At 41.0% G+C, this 24776-nt stretch overlaps 1 protein-coding gene and 1 long non-coding RNA gene across 3 annotated transcripts in view; one reads left to right on the plus strand and one right to left on the minus strand.

Annotated features, from left to right (window-relative positions):
- The window catches only part of LRP3 (LDL receptor related protein 3), a 35069-nt gene extending 13644 nt beyond the window's left edge, over positions 1 to 21425 (plus strand). For both annotated transcript variants that reach the window (XM_042852177.2, XM_005289909.4), the window contains 5 exons: positions 4388 to 4526; positions 14021 to 14229; positions 14515 to 15601; positions 16099 to 16231; positions 17130 to 21425. In XM_042852177.2, coding sequence (XP_042708111.2) covers positions 4388 to 4526; positions 14021 to 14229; positions 14515 to 15601; positions 16099 to 16231; positions 17130 to 17945 — 2384 coding nt within the window. In that variant the 3' untranslated portion in view covers positions 17946 to 21425. The remainder of the gene's footprint in view (positions 1 to 4387; positions 4527 to 14020; positions 14230 to 14514; positions 15602 to 16098; positions 16232 to 17129) is intronic.
- LOC135975619 (uncharacterized) lies at positions 18695 to 24516 on the minus strand. Its single transcript, XR_010592582.1, has 2 exons — positions 24210 to 24516; positions 18695 to 22471 (listed from the first exon to the last, which is right to left on the minus strand). It is a non-coding gene; the product is annotated as an uncharacterized LOC135975619 (long non-coding RNA).
- Between the last annotated feature and the right edge of the window lie 260 nt (positions 24517 to 24776).

A 24776-nucleotide genomic window follows, 5' to 3' on the forward strand; every position in this document is an offset into this window, starting at 1 on the left:
GACATCAGTCACTCAGAGTCACCAGTGTGTCTGTGTGACTTTCAAAATCAGGATTGAAATAATTTTGCATGGCCAAGATCTGTGTATCCTATTGTTCCGTAGTCGTAATGCATACAGTGTCAACAACAGGTGTTAATACAAAACCCACTGTGTAATAATTAGTGTAAGGATGATAGGAATATTTGTATTGCTGTTGGTGGAAGCCTTAGGACAATAATATATAACCAGTGGTTTTGGTTCCCTGCTCAGTGTGCTGAAAAGCCTTTTTCAAAAGGACCTAATATTTATAAAGTTTTAGTTGCAGCAGTTAGGAGATCTGATCTTTGCAGGCTCACCCCATATGGTTTTAGTTCTGCCCATGATGCATTTATACAATGATGATTGTGGAGGAGGAACACATTTAAAATTCTAAGTACAGTCTGTAGCAGTATGTGTAATGAGAGAACTTGAGAGCTATGGTGGGAAAATCCTGTGAATCTTATTTTCATTACAGTTGCATCCACTTCTCAATTTCTGCCTAAGGGCAGTCTCACTGGGAGGGCACTTTGGGACCGCTTTATTTTTAGAAATGTGAGCAGCCAACATTTTCTTGTTATAAAATTCCATAATGAATTTTTATGTTGCAAAAATGTATAATTGAAAACTATTAATGTAAGCTAGATGTCTTGGTGTGTTTGCTGTTTACAAGTTAACTGTAAAGTTTTTATATCCTATGCCTCAGGTAAGCTATCTGCCTAATGGTTTTTATATTCATGTGGCCTACACTTAAAGTACAATACATAGTGCTTACTGCGTATTAAACTGTAGTGTATTAATTTAAAAGTAACTTTTTTGTGGTGGTGGATTTCCAGTAATAACCTGTTAGCCCGTGATTTACAGCATGTTGATGGTATGTTTTGAATGTACATATGCACAAGGAAATCCAAGATTTGGGGCATCCTTTTTCTCCTTGTAAACTTCTAGGCTATGAGAAATTAGGCTCCCATCAAAAGGTAAAATATTCTGCTAAGAGCAAATCATAAAATGCTTATTCTTGATTTGAGAATAGATTTAGAAATATTTTCAGAGCTAAGAGAGAATGTTCAGACTAAGGGTACATCTTCACTACCCGCTGTATCGGCGGGTAGCAATCGATTTATCCGGGATCGCTATATCGCGTCTCGTTAAGACGCGATATATCGATCCCCAAATGCGCTCACCGTCGACTCCGGAACTCCACCAGAGCGAGCGGCGGTAGCGCAGTCGACGGGGGAGCCGCAGCCGTTGATCCCACACCGTGTGGACCCCAGGTAATTCAATCCAAGATACTTCGACTTCAGCTATGCTATTCACGTAGCTGAAGTTGCGTATCTTGGATCGATTCTCCCCTTCCCCCCCCCCCCAGTGTAAACCAGCCCTAGGTATTACATTTCACATAGTTTCCCTTTCATACTATACTGAGTATATTTTCTCATCAGAAAAACTTTGGCCATTTGTTCTTGGAACATTTCACTTTCCTCTGCCATTGAATTGGATATTTGCACATTAGACATATTTGCGGTCCCTAATTTAATAATTGGCACTCCCATAATGTCCTCTATATGAGTATCTAAAAGTGCTTTGAAAACACTGGGCTATATTTATCATTCCTACTCCTGCACCTCTCTCCAGAAACTTCTCATTGACATCAGTAGTCCTTACTCAGGATTCCCCAGGAGTTTTGTGGGGTAAAGATTGCTGAATAGGGGCCCGTAGCCATTTAAATCTCATAGCATCCTTTGGAGAAGGTAAGTATTATCACATATTTTTACAGAAGAGAAAACTGAAGTGGAGTGATTGAGAACTTGATTTTCTAAAAGTTAAGGACATAAATCTTCTTCTAACTGCATACCAAATTTGCATGCACACTAACTGTGACTGTATGCAAATAGGTATTTGTATGTGAAAATGGCCATTTAAATGTATGGTTGGCCATGTTGCAAATGCATTTGTGTTTTCAGCTTTCATCTGTGCCTAATTATTTGAAAATCAGGTATGAAAGGGTGTTCTTTGAGCTGTCACTCACTCTTACCTCCTCTTGAAGTAATGAGAATTAAGGGTGCTACACCCCTGATAGGATTGAGTCTGGAGTGACTTGCTCAAGGTCATACAGGCAGTGGCGTAGCCAGGTTCTAAGTGCAGGGGGAGCAAACATAAAAAAGCGCGCCCCCCTTGGCTCCTCCTCTGGCCACGACCCCCTTGGCTCCTCCTCCGGCCTCTACGCGCTGCCCCCCCACCCTTGGCTGGCTCCTCCAGCCGCACCGCACCCCCCTTGTCTCCTCCAGCCATGCTGCGGCCATGCTGTGCCCCCCCTCGGAGGGGCTCGGTCAGGGGGGGAGGGGGCCAGGCATGGCGCGGCCCGGCCAAGGAAGTTTTTAGGATGTGGTCGGAGAAGTGGGGGGGGAGAAGAGGCAAGAAAGTTTCACGTGACCCCGGGCGGGACTCACCAGCTGCCGAGCAACCTCGGACTCAGAGGAAGCCATGACACCGCGCCGGATGGCTGCCGCGGGAGGGGGCGGGGGAGGGGAGAGGCTCATGGGAAGCTCCAGGCGGTGCGGGCTGCCCCCCTACCCTGAGGCCGGGCTGGAGGCTGCAGGCGCGGGGAAGGGGTGGCGGGCGGGCACTGCTTGCTTCTCCCAGGGGCTGGGGGGAGCAGAGCAGTGGGGCGGGCAGCAGCTGGTGGGCGGCAGATCCCCCCCCTCTCTCCGGCAGCTTCCTGCTTCTGTCGGCCCGGGCCTGACCTACGGCGTGGCGGGGCTGGTGGCCGTGAGCTGCTGCCGGGAGATGCTGTTGCTGCCGCATCCAGGGGCGGGGAGCGCTCGGCCGCTGAGCCCTGAGCCGCTGCAGGAGGTGGCCGCGGCGATGTTGGGGCCGCGCTGAGCGTGGGGCGCGATGGCTGAGGAGCCAGCCCCTTCGCTCCTCCGGCCACGCCCGCCCCCTTCTCCATGGCTTCCCCGGCCGTGCTGCCCCCTGTTGCCTGCAGGAGCCCTGCACCGGCCCGGAAGGCGCTGCTTTTGAAACATGTGCTGAGGGGAAGCGGCTGCTTCCCCTGCACCCCTCTAGCTACACTACTGCATACAGGAAGTCTGAGGCAGACTCAGGAATAGAGCCCAGGACTCTTAATTCCTGCTGCAGTGGGTTAACCACCAAATCAGCCTTCCCCTCCCCTACTTTAGAAAACAACCAAACCTAACCCCAAGTTAGGTATTCTCACCCATTTTCTCATTTATGTATGTCTCCTTCTGTTGCTTTTTTCAATATAGGGATAAAATATTCAAGAAATTTACAAAAACCTCTATGCCTTGATAAATTAACACACCATGTCAGAGTTCTGAACCCAAACATTGTGCTATTGAATGAAAATTAGAATATGCAATGGACCAGTGTAGCTCAGTTGTGCAAACGGAGTGAAATAAAACCATATACTTGAAGCATGACTAAAACATTTTCATAAGAGCTTGGCTTCCATTTGGGCACCTAACTAAAACTGCCACATTTTCAAAGGTGTTCAGCCCCTGGCAGTTTCCGTTACTCTGGATAAATTAGGAGAATCTTCAGTGGAATCACACTTGTATAAAATTAGAATACAGTAAGTGACATTAAAATCAGGCCTGGACTGTACAAAAGCATAGGTTTGTACTGCAGACCTGCACTATCAATATCTATACTGAGTAAGTTTAAAGAAAGAAAGCCAGGCAGTCAGTTGTAGTACGTTATCCTGCATAACCATTCAAGGAACAGAAAAAATTCCACGGATATTATTCCCAGAAAATGAGTGGTCTGTCTGAGCAGATGGTTTAAAGCAGAGATGTGCTTGAACCAAAGCATCAGCTATGAACACCCCCAAACTTTGGGAGTATTTGAAATCAGGATCTAATTTTGTCTCTTTCAATTCTTTCCTGTATCTGAGAACTCTCTGTCTAAAAATTAAAACTCTTGAGGCTTGTGATTTGGTTAGGAGAATAAACAATTTTCCAGGAACTTACCTTTGAAAGGAAAGGTTCTAGATATTGAACATGCTGAATATGGATCTCCTCCAATTGCTGAGTGGCATACCCAGTCTCTGGGAAGCTGGTAAGTAAGTAAGACAGTTTTCTGCATCATTGTATCCTCTTGGCAGATCCATGCAGGATTATTGATCGTATCTTTTTGGCAGATTCATGCAGGGCTGTTGATCCTTTTTTGTGAAGTGTCTGCAGAAAACCAGGTGATAAAGATCAGGGTAGGGGAGAGAGAGCAATAAAAAGATACAATTATTGACTGTTAAGTTATCTGTAATCATTAGAAATTGAGGAAAGTTATTGTAGCTAATGTGTATTTTTGATTAGCTTAAACCTTTAACAAAAGGGCTTTTTTTCTTGGTTGACAGCTGCTTGCAGTGGAAAACTGGAACAGCACACAGAGAGACGTGGAGTCATCTATAGTCCTTCCTGGCCACTAAACTATCCTCCAGCCATAAACTGCAGCTGGTACATCCAAGGAGATCATGGAGATATGATAACAATTAGGTATGATTTGTAGTGTTCTGTTGAGATAACAGATTGCTTTGCTGAATGAAGCATAAGAGCCTGTGCAATATGTTAATATGAAGTTGTCTAAAAGAACTGTAAAAACTATAGAGCTTTTGTACTAAGAAATTTGTGGTTGATGCTTGGTGAAATAGAATTGCAAGTCAGGAGGATCCTCTCATTTAAAAGATATCACGTAGTCTATTTAGGTATTTTAGGTAGTGAGAGAGCCCCACTACTGTAGTATCTGAGTCCCTCACATTTTTTTTAATGCACTTATCCTTACAATACTGCTGTGAGGTAGGGAACTACTGTGATTCCCTTTTGGTAGGTGGGGAGCTAAGGCACAGGGAGATTAGTTTGGTCACATCAGCTGAACAATCATTTTGCCCCTCTCTTTACATTTTAATGGGAATGGGGACATAAGACTTGGATTAGGCTAGGGTTTGAGTTTAAGGTTGAACGAGTGTTAGGACTCAGGTCTGAAGACAGCAAAATCTTGAGTTTTTCCTGTGAGAGATCTGCTTGAGTTGGCAGAAATCTTATGATATGATCCATTTTAACGAAACTGGACAGCTCCCAGTTTTGGATTACTGTAGAGTGGTGGTTTAGATCTGGGGATTAGGCTACAAAACTACTTCCCACCTGACATTCATAGTTGGGAGAGTTTGGATTTCAGGTTGTTATTCTGGCTCATGTCTGATCTAAGGCCATTCTCAGTAGTCACATAAGGAGAAAAATCCACGGATGGGGCAGAACTGAACATGGTGACCACAATTTTCGTGTTTACTCAGAGGGCTGGTTAATAACCCCTTGCAGATGGCCAGGCTAGCATTCACATTGTTAGCAATAATGTTTTTTAAATGGTATTGGTATATGATAGTGGGAAATGGACTCCTTTACCAAGCAGTAACTAAAGCATAAAGAGTGCTTAACGTGCTCTGAAAGAAATCAGAGGGGTCAATCATAATCTGGGAGCAGCAGCTTTGGTAAGTCAGTGTTTAAAGTGAGTTGCTCGGCTCAATTTTATTTTTATTTATATATTTATTTTTTGCCTCGTCTGCAACCCCTTGCAAGCGCTCCAAGTCCCGCCCCCCCACGTTATAAATACAGACACACACTTTAAGCACTGGGTATAAAAACAGAAGGCCAGTTTTTCAAACAAGTCTTTTAAAATAGTCCCACAGAATTTGCCAGCAACCTATTTGCATGCTTTCCCACCTCCCATTTGCGTACAGAAATGCACATTAGTGCAAAAAGTGATTATTATGCAATAAGTGATATGAATGCAGGGACGATCACCAATTGTATAGCTTCATTTTCTAAAGCCCATTTGAAAATTAGGCTCACAGAGATGTTTAAGATTTTCACAACGAAACAAAGAAAAGGGGCCTTTTCTGTAATTATGTCACAAAGTCATACAGTATGTAACTGATGGTTCAACATGTCATCACTACTCCATTAAATTAACATTCAGCAAAGCAAGTAGCACTTCCGAAAATAAGCAATTACCATTAGAGTTAGCATTGATGACATAATTTCAGACCTTTCTGGGAAAGCACTCTTAATAAAAGAAGCACAAGGACGCGCGCGCACACACACAAAAAGGATACTTTGAACTCTAATGTTCACATACTGTGAAAATACTTAGTTTTCTGTGCTAATCACAGTATTCTCTTCAGACCAAGAACTGTTTATTTTTTTTAAAAAGCCATTTTTTTGTTTTTAACACTCCTGTGTTTGACACCATCTGCTGAGTTGTAAGCTCAGCTGCCTAAAAGGACTGCAAACCTCTTCAACTGCAGATGCTCTACAATTAAAAAGAAATCTGCCGCAGATGGAATAATAGGAGGGTTCCTTCTTCCATTGTTTGAAATAGGAACTAATTATAATAAACAAGCAAATGAATGAATACCTGCCAGCATTTGAGATCCACAAGTAGGTACATACTTTCAAACTCCATTAAAATATACTGGACGAGGAGACTGAGCTTGTAAACAGAGACTGTTGGAAAGTAGGAGGAAATGCACTAATGAAATATAGAACTTTGCTTTAGGTGTACAGATGGCAGAAGAGTCTAAGGTAGGTTTATATGGAAGTGTTCATTAAAAAAATACTTGGACAAATTCAGCCCTGATGTAACCATTCACAACTCTGTTGCAGTCCACCTAAGCATTATTTAATGAAAATATTGTTGTTGTTTGTATTGTGGTAGCCCTCCCCTAGCAGCTTCCAGGCTGATTTGGGGCCCCCATAATCAGTAACAAAGAATTTGAAGTAACGGGGGAAGGATGACTATGGAAATGGTAGTAATATGTTTCCATAAGTCAGATATGTGCACAGCTACATGGTTTTGAGTTGTTGTTTTTATGTAAAGAGCTAGCAGTGTTTGGTTTTTGTCACTAGAGTAATCAGATGGGATTTAAACACACAGGGCCAATGTCTGCCCTAAGATTCACATGCACAAGTTTCGTTGAGGACAATGGGAGCCTTGTGTGTATGTCCAAGGGAACAGTTTGGTTCACTGGTGACAGATGGGTTAAGATGTTTTGTTTAAATAGCTGCTCTTCTGACTTAGAGTGACTCATACCAATATTACTTTGCATCCTATGCACAACATTTCATTTGAAGATCTCTAAGCACTTTACAACTATTAATGCATACAACACCGCTAGAAGGCTTACAGTATTATACCCATTGTACATATGAGGAGACTGAGAAATAGGCAAGGTAAGTGACTTGCTCAGAGTCACATAGCATGGCCATAGCAAAGTAGAGAATAGAATCCAGGTGTTCAGATTTTGTTGCTTTAACCACCAGACATGCTCCTTCCCTAACAGTCTCATAAAAAGGTATGGAAGGGGCAAACTGACGTTGTCACTTTTCTTGATTCGATAATTTTTTGGATTTTAGAAAGAGAAAAAAAATCCTGTGTGTTGTATTAAACCAGCTGTATTTCCTTTTATCTTCTGTTCTCACTGCCAGCAAGAGAGCAGCATTACAACATAGGATAGTTGGGATACACCAGGGTTCGACAACGTTCGGCACGCGGCTTGCCAGGATAAGCACCGTAGCGGGCTGGGCCAGTTTATTTACCTGCTGACGTGGCAGGTTCGGCTGATTGCGGCCCCTACTGGCCGCGGTTCGCTGTCCCGGGCCAATGGGGGCGGCAGGAAGCTGTGGCCAGCTCATCCCTCACCCGCGCCGCTTCCCGCCGCCCCCATTGGCCTGAGACGGCGAACCGTGGCCAGTGGGGGCCCCAATCAGCTGAACCTGCCGCGTCAGCAGGTAAATAAACTGGCCCGGCCCGCTAGGGTGCTTACCCTGGCGAGCCGCTTGCCGAACGTTGCCGACCCCTGGGATACACCAAGAATCTCTAAGGGATGAAATTACAATTGCCAGTAGTTATGGTAAACAAAATCATTGCAATCTGGACCAGTTTATTCTAAACCAGCAACTTCCAATAAAACAGTACCCTGTTCTACATGTGGATGAAAGACATTGTCTCCCTTTGAACACTTTGTTTTAATATTTTCCTCTCATATGTTTGTATTGATTTTCCTCAGCTGCTTACCTTTTCATGCTGTCTCTTTTCCCTTCCATCGTTTATTTTTCAGACTCAGCAGAGACAGGTTCAACAGTCAGAAAATACATTTGCTTTTTAAGCTGCAGGCAAGAGCAGCTGGCCTTCAAGAATCTCTGCAATCTGCCTAAAACAACAGTTAGGATGAAGAATTACTACTTGTAACCAGTTTCTTTAGTATCTTAAGCTTAGATTGTATTTTTGTTTTTTTGCTGGGTAATCTGCTTCGATCTGTTTGCTATCCCTTAAAATCCATCTTTTGTAGTTAATAAACTTGTTTTTGTTTTTCTAAAACCCAGTGTGTGGAGTTCATAACTGGGGAGCAAAAAGCTGTTGCATATCTCTCTCCACATTGAGGAAGGGGATGAATGTCATAAGCTTACGCTGTACAGTTCTCTGTGCAGCACAGGACGGTATAATTTTGTGTTTATCCTCTAGAGGGGGTGTGCACTTGAGTATTGGGCAATTCCTTAGCTGAGCCTTCCTATGCAGAGTTGATTTCAGTGTCTGTGTGTTTCTGCAGCCGGCTGTGTCCCTACTTGTGTGCTGGTGAAAGTGTGAGACTGTCTGCAGCATGTCACAGCATTGCAGGGTGAAAGGGAGCCCAGGCTTGTGGATCAGGCAGGCTCAGTGGTACTCCAGTTGCAGGTGGCACCCCAGAAAGGGGCGGGGAACCTGTCACACTCTCCTTAACCATTTTGGAGTGCATATCTTTTATCTGGTTTTGCTTTAGTGTAATACAAGTCATCTGCCCTGTGAAAATTCAGCAAAGATTCTCTTGAAATTCCTATTCACGCCATCACAGTTTGTAAAACTAGGGCCTGCTCCTGCAAACCCTTACTAATATGAGTAATCCATGAAAAGCAATGGGAGTGCTTCCTGTCATCCATGTGAGGCAGGTAAATGTTATCCTCACTTTGTAAGAGGGGGGGTAAATTCTAGGAGAGGGTTAAGGCATGATTTTCCAGAGGTGCTAAGCATCCACCATTCCCATTGCCTTCAGTTGGAATTGCAGGTGCTAGCCTCAGCCTTGACAGGCAGGCTCTTTGTGTCTTACTTGGGGTTACACAGCAAGTCGATTGTTGAGCTGGGAAGAGACGAACTTCCTGAGTCCCAGGTCCTTGCTCTAAACAGTTAAACAAATTTTTTTTTAATGAGCCAATTAAGCCATCAGCTGTGTTCACAATCTGCCCTTGCTGAGAGAGTTTGGCAACAGGAGTGACTTCTCTTGCTTAATTGGCTGTTCTGTTTTATATTGAGCCAGTGCTTTGCTGATCTATCCACAATATTTATTCTGGATTTTTAATGGATTTTCAGGGCCAAGTTAGGTACTTAACCTTTTCTCTCTTCTGTACATCTTTTATCACAATGGTTGGACCTTTTGTGTGTTACTGTCCCATGTTCATTTTTGTGCTGGACTCCGTCTTTGTTTTTCTTTCCAAGTTGTAAGAGTTTGGGTATTTAATATTTTTATTGTGTAGTTGTTCACACCTAAATCACTTCCAAAGGGATGTAGATTCTTTATACATAATATTGTATAACTAAATGGGGGGGGGGGGGGGGAAGGATAGCTCAGTGGTTTGAACATTGGCCAGCTGAGCCCAGGGTTGTGAGTTCAATCCTTGGGGGTGGGCCACTTGGGGCTCTGGGGTGAGGTCAGTGCTTGGTCCTGCTGGTGAAGGCAGGGGGCTGGACTCAATGACCTTTCAGGGTCCCTTCCAGTTCTATGAGGTAGGTATATCTCCATATATTAAATTAATTATATATTAAATTTTGGCTGTAAACTGCTGCTTTAAGTCTAAGCAGTAAAAGAGCTCAGCAGAGCCTTGGCTTCGTAGATGGCACGTCTTTTTTAACTTACAGCAGTGACAATGAATATTGATGTTAAGCTGGTTTAATGCAGTTACTCTCAGTGACATGTGGATGTTAGAAAGTCATTGGGAAAATGTCATTATTGGCCATTTCTTCTTTTCTGGAGCAATTTTACAGACAGTATACATTCAATTCTGTAATTTACAGTAAGCTTCCTGGATCCCTGCTGTGTATCAGAAGTAGTCTTTAGTGATATCATATTGGTGAAAAGAAACATGTGCTTTACCTATTTCTTGCAGAATTCTAGGAAAGCAGAGTTACAGCTGTCTTTCCATCAAGTCACATTAGAATTATTTTGGTCCTCAAAAATTGAATGTCCCCAGTGTCTAGTGGGATATTTTTAATAGGTAGAACCTTGTAGTTTATATAGAATTGATTTTAATAGTTCAGCAATAAAAACAGACATTTCAGAAGGAAAACTAACTGAAGTTAATATTTCTCATTAAAGCATTTTTATTTCTCCCAAAAGATTCAAATTAATTTGGCCAAATTTGACGCTGTCATGCCCATCCCCCCATGTCTCTCTTGATTTCATTGGGGATGTATCACTGTTAATGAGGACAGTTGGAGGCCCAAGTCATTTTAAAAGGATACTCTCTCTTTCAAAGCAAGTTAACTTTTCACCTTTTTTATTAATTAACCAGAAAAAATAATAAGTGACTTATTGGTTCAGTTGAAGGCTGCAAACCCTCTCAGGAGCTGTAAATTCATCAGCTTCCTTCCTGTCTGTTTCCTAAGAATGTATGAAATGAATCTGTATTATGTGTATGCATTTGCGGTGTGAGCCTCTCCTCCCCTCTTCTTTTTGTTACCATTACCCATTCAACTGCCAGGCTGACCCTGCTGATAGAAGAATTTGCACTGTAGTTTGAGAGAGTTCAGTTGAATAAAATCTCTAGAATAGTAAATCTTGTGTTTCATAGGTGGCAGGATAAAAAAAAAGGACTGTGGCAGCAGCACAAGATCAAATTACCAGTGGTGAAAGATTGGAAATAGTGGAGGTCTGGCAAATTAACGTGGCAGAAACTTCCCATGCAAAGATTCTTGCCTTTGTGATTGGTTTTCTAAGTGGTAAACCAATTATGATCTGTACATAATATCTAATATCTAGTTGCAAAGTACAACTCGATACCTAGTTCACACACACCAGCTTTGTTGGTCTGAAATAATTCCACAGTTAAATTAGGTGCCACAAAACTTATTTCTATTGCAGCATGCAGACAGTTTAACTTGTCAGGAAGCTTAAGGAAAAACTATTTTTGGAGTGCAAACGCCCCATTCTCAACAATACCCCTTTAAGGAATGACATATTTTACAGTTTGCAGGAGACTGTTCAGGGCCCAAAATTACTTTCCTTTTACCTCTTTTTATTGCCAGCACAGGTACGAGTTACACCCTTGTTACTATATCTCTTGTTTATATGATTTAATAATATACTAAACCCAAAATTTTCATGTCCTATGGCAGTTTTTAAACTGTTTATTCCACAGTATTTTTTCCAAAGTCTTTAATTTGCTAGATGCTGATATTTGGGATTTGCAGTTTTAGATACAAATTGCTGAAGGGAAGACTTAATACATTCTGCATCTGACCTTTTCATATGCTGGAACGGCTGTTTCCAAGAGACATGCATCTTCATGGCCCCTTTGAAAGGATAGTTGCTCACAATTACAATTCTGCCTCTGCACCAGTATACTTTTCCTATGATTTAAGGGGAGGGATGGTCTTGTGGCTAAGGATGGGGCATGGCGTTGAAAGCCGAAGTTCTGTCCTGTTACTGCCTCTGACAGACTGTGTGGCATTGAGGAAGATCACTTAACCTCTCTGCATCTCATGTTCTCTGTTGGAAAATGGGGATAAAGATACTTCCCTAGCTCGCAGAACTGTGATAATTAACTGAAAAACTTGTTATTAGTAATGCACCTTGAGATCCTCACATGGAAACCATCTTACAAGTATAAGGTGCTCTTAATTACAGGCCCTGGACATAATGCAGCACTCTATCATCTGCAGAACATAGACTTATGGCAAGAACAGAGTAAGCTGACAGTGTAGGGTAACTCTAGTTCTGACTCTTCTGATTTTTTTTCTTTGTGCATACCTTAAACATAGTGTGGCTGACATTTCTTCATTTTAAATTACTAGAATTAAAATGTAAGGCAGGACTCAAGAAGGACAAATTTTGGGGATCATCAAGATTTATTAAGCACATTACTGGAGAATTATAATTAATCACAGAAATTAGAGATGGAAAAGACCTAATAAGTGATCTGATCCATCTCTCTCAGGTTATGCAGGATTGTTCCCTTCAATATATTTTTCTAGTGATTTTTTTTTTATCCATTTATGACTGAGCATCTGCTATTTCACTTGATGGATTGCTTCGCAGGCTAACAAATATAATTGGCCAGCAGATATTCTTGTCGTTCCTCCATAATTTTCTCTTTGCTAGTTTCATCCCAATACTTCTACTTGTATGTAGTTTGCATCATTCTAAACAATTTCTTTCTTTTTCTTGTTTGCATGTCCATCTTTCATTGTCACTAAGAAGGCTCTGGAAGGATATAAAGGCCGGGGAACATTTTAATTTACCTTTTGTGAATATTCTGCCTTCCCATCCTGGCAATGAAAATCTCTGGCACTACCTGGTTTACTAAATCCATTGGTTACCAGGATGTAATAGTATCACTGGTATTGGAGAATGATGTATTTTTGGGATGTATCTTTGTAAACTAGAGAGTGACAGAGAACATCACAGAAGGAAAGGATTTGAAAAAGGTGAATTAAGCTATTTCTGTGCTGATTTATCCTCTGTCGCCTAGATCATTCTGGGACACTGCACATTTTTTATTAGACTTCTCTGAGTTTTCAGTTCAGTTTTGTGCTTTTAAACCCCCCACCCTCTCCTTCCATTCTCTTGATGCCATGTCCTCTCTCTTGCTAATCATATATCTTTGTCATAGACCTTTTTTGGATATTGTGTATGCATAAAAAAAGAATGATGATTGCAGTTTGAGATTCCTGGCTAGAGTGAATTCTTTAGTCTTCATGGCAGCTGCACTTTTCTCCTTGCCCCAAAGAAAATGTCTTGGCTTACTTATAGTTTTCTGATATTGTGGAGTTAGATTTCTGATATTAATTCCAGACAGTCGTATTCTACCATTTATCTTTTCATGGAGCTTCCTCTGATATCTATGAAAGTTTCTGTGTAGAATGTGGCCCATCTTTTTGGTAAGGCTTTCTCCATTTCTGAGAGTTCTCAGTTCACAGTGTTATGTGGTTGGGGTATTATGTTAATTTTAACATGCTAGCCTTGGGTAATCCCATTTCAGCATGCAACAGAGAAACAAAACATGGTTTTGGTATCTTGGGTGTGTTTTTTGTGACAGCAACACATACACTGTCTCAAGGAGACCAAGTTGTATTGTCTAGGGCTGTTGTGATTTTTGTGGAGCACTTATGTGAAGCTGGAAAGAATGGATTAGAGGAACTGTTCTGCATTCCCTTTACCTGTGCACAGGCCAAAGAGTTGGTTGTTTCCCCCTTCCAGATACTGTTGGGGTTCTTTGCACAGCTCCCTATTGTTCTTTGTCCAAGAAGGGTTTTATTTATTCAGAGTTTTTAAGGCCAGAAGGGATCATTGTGATCACCTAATCTGACCTGCATAACTGTAGGCTGTAACTTGTGGTTGAATAGAGTATTTCTTTTAGAAAGGCATCCAGTCTTGATTTAAGAACTTCAAGTGATGAAAAATCCATCATTTTACCCTGTCGGGGATTCTTTTGGGCTGGTGTTCATGTAAGTTGATTTGTCAATAAGCTTTGTATATTATTGTGGGGGTTTTTGTATATGGGCCTTGAGTTTCTGGTGTGGGTGCATTTTCTAAATGGAAAAATGATGACCGCATGGTTGCCTGCACGGTCACTGCACTATGAGTATCTAACTTATTGCGATCAGATATTTTGGATGTGAAAGGCTGTGTCCCTAAATCCAGATTTTATCCTCTGTCTTTCATTTGTGTTTTCTTTGCTCCTGGCAGTTTTAAGAACTTTGACTTGGAGGACTCTCAGAAATGTGCAGTAGACTGGCTGATGCTTGGCCCCTCTTCCAAGAGGGAGGAGTACAGAGTGTGTGGATCCTCCATACCACCCTCCTTTATCTCTGCACGGGATCACGTCTGGATATTTTTCCACTCAGACGCATTGAGTTCGGGACAGGCTCAGGGATTTCGCCTTTCCTACATCCGAGGTAAAATCTCTGTACAGTTTTAATTAATTTTGTTGGACTACGCAGAAATACTTAACCACCCTGACCAATCCTGTGACAAAAGTGGTTTCTGTTGATCAAAGTCTTCTGTAAATGCCGATGAGTCATTAGAAGCTTGTATATTTTCACCATTTGGCTTTATTAGGGAATTCTTCTGGCGAAGAGCTGGACCAAGAGTCAATGGCTGCACACTGGGGTAAAATATTAGAACTAACACATGGCATCAGTTGTTTCTAAAAGTTTTAATATTTATTTTTTTCCCCACAGGAAAAATAGGCCAGACTATTTGCCAGTCTGATGAATTCCATTGTGTAAATGGCAAGTGCATTCCCAACACTTGGAAGTGTAATTCCATGGATGAGTGTGGGGATAACTCGGATGAGAGAAACTGCACCATCCCTCCAACAGAGCCTCAGTCCAGCATCTGTCCCTCAGGAACATTCCAATGTAGCATAGCCCATTCCACCAAGTGCTTGATAAACGAGTTAAGATGTAATTCAGTTAAAGACTGTAGTGATGGTTCAGATGAAGATAACTGCCCTGATCTTTCATGTGGCAAAAGACTGGGTAATTTTTATGGGTCTTTCGCTTCCCCAGACTTATTCCGTGCAGATCACAGCCGGGCAGACCTTCGCTGCACTTGGTATGTGGACACACAAGATAATCGGCATGTCCTCTTGCAGCTTGATTTACAGTTAGGGTACAATGACTATGTAAAGGTGTATGATGGAATTGGAGAGAGAGGTGATAAATTAATGCAAACTCTTTCATATCACAACAACAGGCACTCGGTGAGCGTGGAGTCCTCAAAGGGTCAGCTCACCATTTCATATCATGCCAGATCAAAGAGTACTGGCCATGGATTTAATGCAACTTATCAGGTGAAAGGTTACTGCCTTCCGTGGGAACACCCTTGTGGAAGTGATGAGGAGTGTTTCACAGATAAGCAGCATTGTGATGGTTGGTGGCACTGTCCAAATGGCAAAGATGAAGAGAACTGTCCAGCTTGCCAGAAAAATGAATACCCATGCGAAGGAAACAGTGGACTGTGTTATTCAATACTTGACCGATGTAATAACCAAAAGAACTGCCCAGATGGCTCAGATGAAAAGAACTGCTTTACATGCCAGCCAGGAAACTTTCACTGTGGCACAAATCTGTGTATCTTTGAGACTTGGCGCTGTGACGGCCAAGAAGACTGCCAGGATGGAAGTGATGAACATAATTGCCTGGTTATAGTGCCCAGAAAAGTCATCACAGCTGCTCTGATTGGGAGTCTTGTGTGTGGCTTGCTGTTGGTGATAGCACTAGGTTGTGCATTTAAACTCTACTCACTAAGGACCAGGGAATACAGGTGAAAATCTTGTATGTTCATAATGTCCTAACTTTACTAGGTGAGCCTTTCTTTCAATCACTTTAGGGGCAAGAATAAAATATCCATTCAAGTGAATTTTGAAACACGCAGTAAAACTAAGCCAGGGTCCAATGAAACTGATGGGATTTAAAAAATGGCCACTGTGCTGTTTATTTAGCAGTAAAAGCTAATGGCCTACATTTTGACAAGTGGCTATTTGATTGTCTCTTCCTCTATATTTACAAAGTAATATGCCATACTGTTAGTTCTTTTGCATATCTCAGCCTCCTAGTGAAGAGAAGAGTTTCAGTGAGTTACAGTGGAGGTACCTTTACTTCTGTTGTTATGAAAACATCTATTTTAATGTAGTACTGCCCTGCTGGCTGATGACACTAGCCCTGAGGGAACTGGGAGAGAAGACTGTGTTTTTAGAAAGGTCTGTTTGTGTAATTTTTGTGGGTTCCTTCCCCATTTTATTCTGGTTCTGTTGGTTTCAGAGCATTTGAAACCCAGATGACTCGTCTTGAGGCAGAGTTTGTACGACGTGAGGCTCCACCTTCCTATGGGCAGCTCATTGCACAAGGACTTATCCCGCCAGTTGAAGATTTCCCTGTTTACAATGCATCGCAAGTAAATGGTTTCATTCTACATTCAAACTATCAAAAACTAGATAGACTGAATGAATCTGAAGCAAGAGTAACAATGAAGTCACTTTAATTTATGGAAATGCTCTTGTAACAACATGATTTCTTCTGTACTGAGGAATTGCTGTTGTATATTTTAGTGATCTGGCTAAGTTTTCTAGTTAGATGGGGACTCATGTATGTTGAAAGCTAAATGGATAAAAAAAGTTTTACATCAAAATAGCAATAAATAGACAAATATCAAACTAAAACAGAAAGGAAACCAGCATTTCAAGCTGAAAATACAAAGGAATTTCCTTTGTATAGAAAATACAATAAGGAGTGTAGGCATTTGTCTTCTGAAAAATTCTGGAGTTATTTTTATTAACAAATGCAAATCTTATTAACAAAAAGTCCTGTTGTATTTTTGTACTCGCCCATATCTGCCTTCCTCTCTCTCTCTGTCAAATGCATTTCACTCCCTGTGTGATAACTTCATGACCTGACACAGCACTTGTAATTATGTAAGCAGAGGGGAGGTTTGAGGCATCAACTATTATGAAGTCCTCCTGGCATTGCCTGTGAGACAGGATTCAGTGGACCAATAGTGTGGTCCAATATGGCAAATCCTGCATCTAACCACGCTGAGTTGATTATTGCTGGGGGGCGGCTTGTTAAATGCAAGTGGTGAGAAAAACTTCTGGAGGAAAGAAGTTCGATGCAGATTGAGCAGTCTTTGGCTTGATTTTTAAGCAGGAGTTTAAACTTAAACTGTAACCTTTCCATCTGAGTAGCATTCTTAGGAGTCAGATGGAGAATTTAGTGGGCAGGACAGTCTTAGATATTTGATAGTGTACTCCAGTGGAAACATCAAGAAATTACAGTTCCTTGATTCTGTTTTATAGGCATCTGTGCTGCAGAACATCCGAACAGCAATGAGGAGACAGATGAGACGCCACTCATCAAGACGGAATTCATCTCGGAGGCGCTTGGGCAGACTCTGGAACAGACTGTTCCACAGGCCACGAGTGAGAGGGCAGATCCCTCTCTTAACACCTTCGCACACTTCCCAAACAACGCTGGGTGATGGAATTATCGATCACACCGAAGGGAATATCCAGAATCCCTCCCCTTCCCCTGAAGGACCTAATTCAGAGGCAGAGACCTATGGCCAGGTTAGAGGGCTACAAGAAGTTGGAAGTAGCATTTTGCAGCCAGAGACTGAAGCCACAGAGCCATCACCGTCTAGTGTTTTATCTAATAATTGCACGGCTGCACAGGCAGAGCCTGAGACTGGACACAGTGACAAATCTTCAGGTGCTGAGGAGACCTCCAGCACTGAGCTTAAACAAACCAAGAGGGTGGATTCAGGAAAAGCTTTCAGAGATCCTTTGTCTGAAAGTGTTACAGAAACACTCCGTGGAGGATCGGTATCCAGAAGGACTGTCGCAGAGAACAGTAATTTAAACAGGTGTCATCCGCTGAGTGAAGAGCCATGTAGATTATCCTTAAAAAAGTGGGAGTCCAATTACTCAGACAGCCCTATGAATGTTTGTATTCAGGTGGATGGACAGCAGCGATGTTGCCCTCATTCCTATCGGGAAGAACCTTTGGGTATTCACGCGGCTTGTTGCCATTCTGTGGAAGTGCCAATGCTAGAGTCCTCTACTCCCCTCTCAGAAATCAATACCAGTGATGATGAATCATTACTAGTTTGCTAATGACATTTTGTTTTGGCCCCGTAGATTTTGTAACTTTAAAATGTACATTGCAGAGCACACTGATTATAACTGACACATCTGTGCTCTCAGCGTAGTCTGTTAGAACCAATGTGCATTTATCCCAGAGGGAGTAGAATACCTATGACAAGACTATGGGACAAATTTTGTCTTTGTTGATATGCTTGAAACTCCAGTGGGGTAAAACTGGGCCAATGTATGTGTTCAGGGGCCAAGAGTGAGTGAGAATCTATTGTCACAATTTGGGAGTTTTCCCATCCTCCTTTGTTTCTTCTGTGTATTTATTCACTTTCACTTTGCAATCAGGGAATTTGAGTTTGTTTAGTTTAAAGTCACTTACTATTGACATTAATGTGCTAGAGAGAAATCAGTTGGCAGTCTGTGTAGGCGTCAGTCACAGGGAATTACAACTATCAGTGTTCAGCTAGAAATATCAAATTGTTGTCTTTTTAGATTATTGGTTTTAATTAAAAAATGTTTACAGAGCCCCAGAATACATTTAGCAGAAAGTCAAATCCCTATGGCTCCTCTCTCTTTTCTGAAAATTACCACTTTTTCTCCATTCCCTTCAGAAGTGTATTGTTGGCCATAGATATCCAAAAGCATCTATTGCAACCAAAGTTTCTGTATTCTGCATACAGAGAAGAATCAGGTTTTTTATCTGCTAGAACTTTGTAATAACAAATTAGCCATGTTAACAATAACTGGAGTGCATTAAGCCCCATTTGCAGCAACACATTTGTATTATCAGATATTTTATCATATTCACAATGGTTTTGTTAAGTTTGAATCTTTTTTTTTTTTTTTCTTGTCTTTTTTTAAGGTCTTAGTATCATGCCATTTTAGGGCATGGTCTAGAGCAGTGGTGGGCAACCTGCGGCCCGCAGGCTGCACGCAGCCCATCAGGGTAATCCGCTGGCGGGCCATGAGACAGTTTGTTTACATTGACTGTCTGCAGGAACGGCCGCCTGCAGCTCCCAGTGGCCGCAGTTTGCCGTTCCCGGCCAATGGGAGCTGCGGGAAACGGCTCAGGCTGCAGGGATATGCTGGCCACTGCTTCCCGCAGCTCCCATTGTCCAGGAACGGCGAACTGCGGCCACTAGGAACTGCGGCCGGTCAATGTAAACAAACTGTCTCATGGCCTGCCAATGGATTACCCCTAGGCCGCAGGTTTCCTACCACTGGTCTAGAGAGTTAATGAGTGCTTCCAGTTCTCATTAGCTACGGTGGGAGTTGCAGTTGGTAAATTTTTTAATGGTATACGCATTCTTTTGTTGTTCTTTTAGATACATGCTAGCTGAAAAGATCGGCACCATTTTCAAAACTGAAAATGTGCAGACTTCTAAGTAGTTTGGGTTAGACCCCTGTGCCTTTTGCTTTTTAAATTTTAATTGAAAACAGCTAAGCTATTTAACTCGGAGACGTGGTGATGTTGCCTAGATAGGAGTGACTCACTACAGAACAACAAAAGTTATCTGGTGAAATCCTGGCTCTGTTGAAGTGAATGGGAGCTCTGCTATTGACTCCAATAGGGCCAGGATTTCACCCCATATTTTAATGTACAATTTCTACTTTAGTTTTCTCCTCTTCTGAAGAAGCACATAATTTTAAAAAATACTGTCAGCAATTTTTTTTAGAATGGAGAAAGTAAGTTAGTTGCCACTCTTTTATAGGGAAGCAAGTGCAGGATGGTGTGTATCTCAGTACTCTGAGACCTGTCTACTACTGTAGGACAGCTTCCAGTTAGGAAGTGAATAGGAGCCTTAACTCCAGATTGTGCTGACAGAGTTATTAATTGATCTTCTATTAAAACTGCACAATCCAAATAGTCTTTAACTCCTGCAGGTCACTTGAATATGATGTGAGTTGAGCCTGTGCAGTGAAGGGTGAATTGACACCTGAATGTCAAGATGTTTATCCTTTTAATGGGCTATATTCTGCCCTTGATCTTTCTACAGAACTCCCAGTGGGAGTCCCAGCCAAGAAATGAGGTCAGGGCTAGGCCCACTGTGCTTTGGTTGGCTTTGCCAAATCATAATGTGAAAGAACAGCAATGATGTGCTTTATTTTTCCTCTGACACAAATTACTTTTATAGTGTGTTTTCCAGAACCAGGAAGAAGCAGAAGATTCAAAATTGTAAAAAAATTAAGAGTAGGCAAGGGTTTTGGTCAAAGTGCATTCCAGTAAAGAATCATAGTAACATGAAGTAAAAAATAAAAATACTGTTTGATCAGATATTTCCTTCCATATATTTCTGTGGTCAGAGGTCATTTAGCCAAACAAAAAAGTAGTTTTGAGAATATTTTACTTTCCTAGCATTTGTAAGCATTTTAGGTACATTCCACCCTTAAAAGGTCATGTACTGTAGTCATTAACCTGCCAGGGATGTTTGTGTCCAAGGCTACAGTTTTTAGTGTCTCTTTTTGTCTAAAAGTAATTTTAAGTACATAGAATTGTATTTATAAAATAGTAAACTTAGTTATAATTGAGTGGAAGATTACATTTCAGGGGAAATACTGTACAAACAAAAAGAACCTTATAAATAAATGTATATTTAATTCTGTTACAGAAACATATTTCTTTCTATAATAAAATCATTTTGATCCTACTAAGCCTTAAATTATATTATCACTATTGTAATGTTCTTCTGACCATTTAAGTTGAAATATGTACTTCAGAACATAACAATCTTTTGGTACAGCAGTGCACAACTAGTAACGCCATCCTTTAGCTTAAAAAAGATGTAACTTCAAATAATTTCTTAGTATCGCTTTCAGACATACTTTGCGTACTGTTGAAGATGCATTTTGATAACTAAATGGTAATTTAAACAAATCAGTTTTTATTTCTTCCTTGTATATTTAAGCATCACAACTCAAAACTGAAAAATTGAAGCTGTAATGAAGTTTACAAATGCCATCATCCAGGAAATGTTCAGCTTCCTCTTTGTGGAAACGTATAGCCCTGCATAACTAAAATATACAGCTTTTTGCTTTTTGAAAAGCACATAACTTTTTTGCAGTCTGCAATAAACTGTGATTTTTGTTTTGTCTAGTATATTGCTTAAAGTGAAGAATCCCTAACTCTTGTTAAACATTTTGCAGGAGAAATCTGTTGTGTTCTGTAAGTACAAACAAGTTGTGCATTACAGTATCATGGGCTGGAGGGACTTGATAGAAGATATGAAGTTTGCCTTACTATAGATCTAGTATTTTCCCAGCTTTTAAAGATTTATTTAATTATATTTAATTTTCCATGAAGAAACCTTTATTTTATTTGTTTTAATATAAATTGCATGTTCATAAAGGCTTAAAAATAGTTGGAAAAACTGTAACTGAGACAAAAATGTAAAGGAAAAATGAATAATAACCTTTTTTTTTGTTCCTTTTGAGATGAGAGAAAATATCATCATGCTTCAATGGCTACATAAGCCAATAAAATTGTTCAAATTCTTATTTTTATGTTAATCTCATAGTGCATTTCTTGGGATCTTTGATGTTTTTGAATGAAAGGGGGAAATATTTTAACATTTTAAAAAAAATCATGTCTGATGTATTTAACTCTCTTTAACCACAGTTCTTTAGCAAGAATGGTGCAAGCATTAAAGAGAAAACTGAACTCCAAATGCTGTTCGTCTCTCTTGTTGCTGTTAAAACAGTGAGAGTCAGAGTGTCTGAACTTTCTGACATCTGTCAGTTTGTACTACAGTCCTCTACATGTAATTTCGTTGTGTAACTACCTTCTTGGGTGATTTTTGTTGACACCTCAGCCTGCTGCAACATTTTGCTTATGTTTGTATTTATTCCATGAAACCTTCTAAAACTTTACCATACTTTATCATGCATATGCTTTAGTTTGAACATGTAGTGCCAAATTGTCAAAGATGCTTAAAAACGCACACCCACAATTCCATGTGCTACCCAACATTTGCAAATCAAATATGCTTACATTTGCAGTTACCTTCTTTGCTCATCTATATGCTTGTTTTAGTGTAAAAATACTACATGCATTTGCATGTGTGTACGTATGTAGAAGCCCTAAAAAAAAAAGTATGTTCACTTCTTTAGAGGCATATCTGAAAATTTGTCTTTACAGCAGTGGTATCAGTCACTCCTTTCAACTGGGTGAAAATGCATCGGTAGTACTGTGTACAAATGGTTTTAAAAGGCATATATTTACCAAAAATAATCAACATTAACTCTGGCATAACTTGTTCTACGTCTTGTTCCATCTGAAAACAGCTTCTTTGGGTTCCTGGGTCTCCGAGCCTCTTCATTCTTCACAGCTACAGGGGATACTCATAATTGTTTTGGTGAAAGTTTCCTCTCTCCAGCCTTTGTTCAGTGTTTCATAGTGGAGTCCTTGGCTCTTCCCTGCCTGATTTTTAGTAGATAACAGTGGGACTTTCTTAAGCATTCTCGATGCTGGTAGGGACCAACTACCCAGATTCAAATGCTGTCACTGTTGTGAGGGGAATTGGATGAATTCTGTTGTCGTCAAGACTTTTCTACAGTCAAAAAGAGTGGGGTGAGCCGTGAGCATGACTTGTCCCCTAGTAAATCTTACGACTGTACAAATCGTTAAAGTACACGACTTGGTTTACGATAAAGTGCTGACACAGCTATAACTAGTGGCACAGGCAGTGAGATTGTAACTCTAATACTAATGTGAGGCTGAAATGAATATAGTCCATACAATGGAAATGGAGTAATAAAAACCCCCTAAACACCACGTGCTCATAGCAAAACTCATTGACAGCCTCTGCAGTAGAATGAATGTGTAAAATGGCAAATTAAGGAACGATTGCTGATCCAAGAGTTTTGATCTCCACGTGAAATAGGATTTTAATCTCTCAAGCAGCAGTTGGTATTTTTAATCTGTGGAAATGGATAGATGCCTCAAATAAAATATTGACTTTGTCCTCATGACCTCAGTTCCGCAGGTAGCAAAAGTAATCCTAATATTTGTTTTGTTAGTCTATTGTTAACCTACCAAGTTCTATTAAACTGTTCTTCTCCCTCTCCCAGTCCTGGCTTTGGTGTTCTTGGCTGCAAGGTTTAAATGGCCACAAAGAAATTTGCAGGATGACATGAGTGAGTGGGACAGGCTTATTTTTAACTGCTATGTATTGTTATGCCTTTCAGACCTTATTAGCCCTTCTTTAAGTTTCCTTTCCTATTAGAGCTGTTTCCTTTCTTATGAGATTAGAATAAATGGAACTGTGGTAATTTAGCCTTTATTCCCTGTTCCTTCCATTGGCCCTCAAAAGGAGACACCTTCACCTTCCCCTGTCCATGTCAGTGACCAAAGTGCAGAAGGAACAATCCATGAAGATTTGCTCTGTTCGCACCAGGAACTGGTGGACCTGTGAGATTGGTCACACTGCTGTAGTTGTTCCCTTCTGGTGAGTGTTGGCCTTTATAAACCATTCTGAAGAGTCTGTGGGAGCTGCTCACTCTGTTGCTAGTGAGGAGTCAGCCAGAGCTGGTGTTTCATTGCTGCTCCAATTGGTGCCCGTGCGTGTACTGGGAGCATGGAGTGGAGGACTGATAGGCCTGCCCTTTCCTCTGCTCCATCTCTGCCTCCTTGGGTCACTGAGGCATGTGTTCCAGCCTTTGACTTCAATGGGAGCTATGCATGCACAGTGAAATACCCACATCTATTGCAGTAGCTGCAAATTATTTGGAGGTTTGTCCTGTGTTATGTACACAACATATTGATAATTGTCATGGCAAGTGACACTATAGTGGAGACACTTCTGTCAGGAATTTTTCCAGCAGCTGGATACAGGATGGTGTGTGGTATTAAAGAATGAGGAGAGAAGGCAAATAAGGGCAAACTTGGCCTAATTAGGCCACTGGTAATTATGAGTCCATCAGATCAGTATAATGTATATTTCTAGTATAGCAGCAGTTGGACATCTTTGAACACACCAGTCAAAACCCTAAATTTCTATAAAGGGACAAAGTCAAAACTGGCAAGCCCAAAATTTGACATGCTGGTTTCTTGTATATCTGTTGAGAAAAAATTACCTAAGTACTGTGTTTTTTCCTTTAAATACTTCAATATTTCATGTTTTTTTTAAAAAAGTCCTAACAGCTCAACAGTCACAAATAGCCCTACAATAACACACAGGTATGTGTAGCTAGTGGATGGCACAAAGGAGCTGGAAAGCAAACACATTTCATTTTCAAGGTCACAAAGAGTTATAAACAACACTGAGTGAAAAAATATATGAAAAATACCTTGACTGTGTCCTCTGAAAAAATATTTGAATGCAGTCCTTGTTTTTGCTGAGGATAATTTATGGATCATGCTGCATTGTGCGTTTCAAGGCAGACTCAAAAGAAGCTCCCTCTCCTTCCCTCCCCCCCCCCCATCCAAAAAGGTTTGAGCGGATGGTAGTGCTGTGTAACTGGTAAACTCTCCCAACAATATCCTCTGGGCAATGGAAATTCTGCTTCCTTTTTAAAATAGAATTTTTTAGAAATACCAGAGTGGTAAATATTTATAAAGAAAATACCAGTTTCTGTGTTCAGCAACATCTAAGAGCTGACACCTTTCCTGCAAGCTAGTAGCATCTTAGAGCAAGAAGTAGTCTGGAGAGCAGCTGGATGGCTATAGAGTGTGAATCATTTGTGCTAAATAATTTTCTCTGGTTAGAACCTCTGCACAGAATGTACTATGGGCCAGTGTTGATCATTAGGGGGCAAGTTGTGTTCCAGGACACAGCTTTTAAAAAGGGGTGATAGTGCACCCCAGGGAATGTATTGTGTGGCTCAGGTAGTCTCAATTCTCTCCCTTCTTTCCCC

This window comes from Chrysemys picta, chromosome 14 (assembly GCF_011386835.1).
Source record: "Chrysemys picta bellii isolate R12L10 chromosome 14, ASM1138683v2, whole genome shotgun sequence".
In the NCBI taxonomy this organism is placed as follows: domain Eukaryota; kingdom Metazoa; phylum Chordata; order Testudines; family Emydidae; genus Chrysemys; species Chrysemys picta.